This window comes from Olea europaea, unplaced genomic scaffold, assembly GCF_002742605.1.
Source record: "Olea europaea var. sylvestris unplaced genomic scaffold, O_europaea_v1 scaffold1971, whole genome shotgun sequence".
Classification (NCBI taxonomy): domain Eukaryota; kingdom Viridiplantae; phylum Streptophyta; class Magnoliopsida; order Lamiales; family Oleaceae; genus Olea; species Olea europaea.
Window position 1 is genome coordinate 42,294 of NW_019237564.1, and position 5,425 is coordinate 47,718.

The 5,425-nt window shown below is 31.9% G+C and overlaps 1 protein-coding gene across 1 annotated transcript; it reads right to left on the bottom strand.

Moving 5' to 3' along the window:
• Positions 1 to 3,809: 3,809 nt before the first annotated feature.
• LOC111379321 (peamaclein-like) lies at positions 3,810 to 4,547 on the bottom strand. Its single transcript, XM_023002677.1, has 2 exons — positions 4,311 to 4,547; positions 3,810 to 4,204 (listed from the first exon to the last, which is right to left on the bottom strand). Exons 1-2 carry the CDS (start codon positions 4,390 to 4,392, stop codon positions 4,020 to 4,022), a joined length of 267 nt encoding a protein of 88 aa, XP_022858445.1. The 5' UTR covers positions 4,393 to 4,547; the 3' UTR covers positions 3,810 to 4,019.
• Positions 4,548 to 5,425: the final 878 nt, after the last annotated feature.

A 5,425-nucleotide genomic window follows, 5' to 3' on the forward strand; every position in this document is an offset into this window, starting at 1 on the left:
ACAGTAGCTAAATATACGAATACATGGAACTTAACGATTGTATATCCCATGATAGAATCAAATCAAATCAGAATTGATTGGTCCTAGCTCAATCTCGTATAACTTTTTAATTGCTTTGAGAAATATAGGGAAAAAAAAAAGTATAACACGTGAACTGGGTTTTATTAATTCTAGTTTTAATTTCAAACTATTTTATTTGAAATTATAAAATTGATTATTCATATTACAAATTAATTTAATTGAGAAATTATAAAAATATTGAAATTAAGTTAAATATAGTTCTTTAGCTGGAATGTCGAACCAAATCAAAACCATTTAGTTAACTATAAAATTTTAATCGGATTGAAACCGATTACTTTGATCAGTTTTCAGGTAACATTAACAATAGTTATCAGAATAATAAATGTACATATTTATATAGAATTGAGTTTATCAATAGCAGTACCTAACATAGAAAATTACCTTAAATAAATGCAAGACTAGGTACTAATGGATCGCGTTAATTAAAATAACTACTTAAATGATTATTCCCATGAATTACATTTTAATAAAAAAAAGAAAAAAAAAAGTTGAACCCCAACCTTGAAGGCCCCCACCGCCCTACCACTAGAACTTTGTGAGGAAGGTAAGTTGCGGCATATGCCCTAGCAGGTCAGGGAATAAGAGTTACCTGTACACTGCGCCTACAAAGAGTCTAATTCCATGTTTCAGGAATCGAACCCCCCACACTGCGGCTGCCAACAAGGCGTGAGATAACATCACTCTTATCCTTTGCACTACTAGGCTATGCTCCGGGGGGCAATTACATTTTTACATATATAAAAAACAAAGGAGTTGATTATTTGATTTTGATAAGATAAAAATTCAAGCCATATGGCTCGAGCAAAGATTTCGAATTCAAATCTAATAACTACATTACATAAATAATTTTCTCCGATGTCTTCACAATTTTTAAAATTATTACTCTCTTGTATGGCGCACTTGCCTAAGCTTAAAAAATTTTACTCAAATTAAAATTAATTTTAGTTTAAAGACTCAACTTACACTTTTAAAAGTTTAGTGACTATATGAAATTTACAGCAATGCGTTTTATAAAGTTGTAAAAAATAAATAAATAAAGTGTCAAAAGATTCACCGTACGATAATATAAGATATTGTGATAAGCCACAATCTCTTTGATGATCAAATTGCATTGATATTGATAGTGATCCCTTTTCAATTAACCTTTTCCATCATATTTCATTGCATAAATTAGATGATTTTAGTGTTAGAGCTCTCTAGAAGTGTAATATGGGTAATAAAGAAAGGTAATGGGTTATTGTCTCTTTGATTTTGGGTGTATGAAAAGGGACATAACAATAATTGTAAAATAGTTTTCGTCCCTTTCTTTTTCTTTTATTTAAAAAAAAGAAAAGAAAAATCTAGAATCTTGTATTGTCCTCATTCTATGAACATAGATTGTTCATCACTTTATGATTTGCTAAATATGGGTGAATATTTATTGTAGTTATCGAGTTATTTTCTTAAGAATACGCTATTGCTTTTATTATACTCCTAATTTTACAGTTATTATCGATTATTTCTAAGAACGTATAGTAGTCAACTGTCCTCCCTTCACTCGACCATGACACCTAGAAAGAACATAGCAAAAAAGGATCCAAAATCTTGACGAGTTGTCCCCTTCATGTTACAAACATTAGTAAAATCTCCGATGATGCACATAACAAGTTTATGCTAATCCTATCGCAACAATTTTATACAAAATGAGGTAGTAATAGTTATCCATATTTATTTTCATGATTGTTAATGAAAATTAAATTATATGGTATTTGTTACATGTTAAATTGAGAGATTGCATATTAGCAATCAATCTTTCTTTTCGTGAATTTGTTGTTAGATAGAAAGATTTCTACTTATTCATGAAATTGTCATACTTATTTTTTATTTATTTATTTTTTTCTTGCATCACTTTTATTGAAACGTTAATCGAGAGGAAAGTTTTTTTAATTAGGTGTGTATTAACTAGTAGCTAAGAGACAATTGTTTTGTATGGGGCTAGTACCCGATGATACAATAATTACACCAAAATATGTTAATTAGTGAAATTTGGATCCCTAATCAAGGGTGGATCAAGCACTTTGTGAGCCCCGCGATCGCCCGTACTGAATCCGTCGAAAGCAATTATTTTTTGTTGATGATAAATATAAGTTTTATATTAGATATCTGATAATTCACTGTCTTTACAAGCTTTTTTTATGGCTTAGTTGATTGAAGCTTTCACAATCAAATTTGGTGACCTGGGTTCTAATTAGTGATGGCAAAAACAGGCGCCTCATTGCGCCCCGCCTTGAATGGGAAAAAAACCCACCCTGAATGGGTTGGCGAGGCGATGATGCCCCGCCCCGCCCCACCCCGCCCCACCCTATGAAGGAAAAAAAGTCATTTTGAATTATGCATATAACATGATAAATGGTAAACTAAAACCCCGTTCCGTGAAGGAAAAAAACCATTTTGAATTATGTAGATAAAATAATATATGGTAAACTAAAAACTCCTCAGAAAGCAAGCTTCTATAGTATCACATCTTAATCTTATCATGCGCCTCACCCCGAACCCACCCCAATCCCCATTGCCATCCCTAGTTCTAATCTCCTTCAAAGCAATTTATAGTATTTTTTTTTTTCTAATTCAACAATTTTTACTAAAACTAATGCAAGAGTGGAGACTCGAAATTGTGACCCCTCTTTCAAATTATTGAAACCTTGACCATCGTTGCATTCATTGAACTATGGTATTAAATCTAACAAAATAATATATATTCAAGTTTAGTGGCTTAATACAATAACAAGGGTTCGAACTCTCGATAGTAAATTTGAGGCAAATGGCACTTGGCCGCTATGTCTAAATTGATATGTGTAGCAGAAAATATATGTTTATTTTTATCAAAAATAATATAATTTGTTATATTTAATTTTAAATATTTTATTATGACCAGCGATCAACTAGCCGCCCGTACTCACTTCAACTCCTGAATTCACCCTTGTCCCTAGCCATTTACTTAATTGGTTTCTACCTCGATAGTTGCTTTGTCATTATTAGTCAAATTGTTTTATTTAGTTGTTATTTAAAAAAATAGAATTCAAAATTTAAATATTATTATTATTATTTTTGGTATTTCTGAAGTTAATTTTGATTAGAGTATAATAAATATATAATCAATATTCAGTAGTACTCTCTACCCACTACTTTATTAATTACTTGTCGACTAGCCATCCACATAAACCTTTACCACTTCTTCTACTCATCACCTATTTGACCCGCTCTCTTTTTTCTATCCTAAATGAAATGATGAATTCTATACGGAATGCAATATTAGTGATCGATACTTGGCCCCCCTCTTCTTACCATGCCACATGGTAAGGATAGACGCCTAGTATCCACGAATGCCCCTATAAACAAAGAGAGAAAGAGAGAAGATATATTGCACTTAAAGTTCATCAATTAACAGTTGCCTCGAAAAATAATTTTGGGAACGTTAAAAGTGTAAGCACAAAAAAGGAGACACAAAACCCTCGTCTTTTCAACACTCAAGTTAATATCTGCATATAAAATTCATAAACTAAAAATAAAATAAATATCTTATTTATCTTTTTGTTGTTCTCAACAAAGTTGATCTTGATCGTCGTGTAGCGATTTTTATCTTTTACTAGGTGGAATGATCGAATCATCCAAATCAACTGAAAATAAAAAAGATATACTGCAAATAATTCATAAATACAGCAATAATATATTTTAAAGTAGATATTGAAAATCACAACAATATAAATTACTCATAACATAGGATCATAGATCCATATAACAAGCTCATAATTCATGAAATTACTCCAAAACGAAACCCAAAAAACTCTCAAGTTTTATTCCCTTGGTTTGATTCCCAACCAGTACCTAAAATTTATACTATAGAAGTATATAATTCTGTGAGTCCACTGTAAGGGACATGGCTAAATATTGTGATCTCTCTAAGGGCACTTGGGTTTGCCCTTAGAGTTCTTCTTGTCCCTATAACAGGGACATTCATCCTTGTGCCCATAGGTCCCAGAAGGCACACAATGGCACTCCTCGCAGCAAATTCCGCAGTAACGCAAGCACCTGTCCTTCAATCCTGCCTTTGAACACCTCACTGCACATTTACTATCGCAAAAACCTAGCAAAAATCACCACATCATGCACAAAATCAGCATGTAATATGAACAAAAGAATCAAACTTTACAAAACCCATAATGCCAAAATAAAGAAAAAGGTTTACGAACTTGAAGCCATTGTGGTGCGGATGTGTGAAGAACTGAGGAGAAGGGCTACAAGAAGAAGAGCTGTAAAGAAGAACTTCTTCATATTTCTGACGTTTCTAGTGAATGGAATGCAAGTGTTTATGAGTTGAGTAAGAATGAGAGTGGTATATGTAATAGGTTTGTGTGTGTGTGTAGGATTATTAATAGCTAAGTGGGGTATTAATTGTGTGAAAATAAGGTAGGTGAGGAGGAAATTTAACAACTTGGAATACAATATGACAGGTGGTTTTTGTGTGAGATGAAATGGGAATGAAAGTGGGAACAAACTTTGGATGTGTCTAGAGTGACATATGACTTTTGTAGAAATGGATGACAGATCAATCAATGATATATTGTGAAGTCACATCTTCATGTAAAGCTAGAGGTTTTAAAAGAGTCGAGCTGAGTAGTACTCAAAATTTCTAGCATATGAGCTAACTTGACTTGTTTAAGGTCGTATTGTAGGTTAGCCTTTGTTTGAAGGCAAGTCGAGATGGGGTTTTGGGATTTGAACTCTGAGGCTTTTCCAAGTTAGTTATCTCGACAAAAAATAAATGAATATAAAATTTTGATACAAGGGCGTGCACGATTATGGAGTTGTGCTAAGTAAATGTTAAGTGCTTGTTTGGGAGAGTTAAAAAAGTTGCTAAAAGATTGAAGTCAAATTCAGTACACATCACATATAACCCACAATCACTAATCATTTATACACCATTCATTTCGTGAGACACACTACTCTCTTTTATCAACATCGGCTTTATTTTTTTCCCGCTCTCCCAAGCAACACTGATTTTGTAGATGATATAAAATTAAGCTCCAAACTAATAAACATATAATTATTGTTCTAAAAGTATATGCAAAATTAGTGCATCAATTAACACATAAATTTAATATTAAACTCATCAATTAAAATCATTAGAAGTGTGTATGGACTGGTTTGAATAGGTATTCATAAGTGTAATAAATTAATAGCATGTTTGAGTCTATTTTTTTGATGAAAATGTATTTTTGAATAGCATTTTGATGGAGAATGTGTGGTTAAAAAGTAAGGAAAAATTTTAGATTTGTAAGTAATATTATTTTATTGAAAAATATAT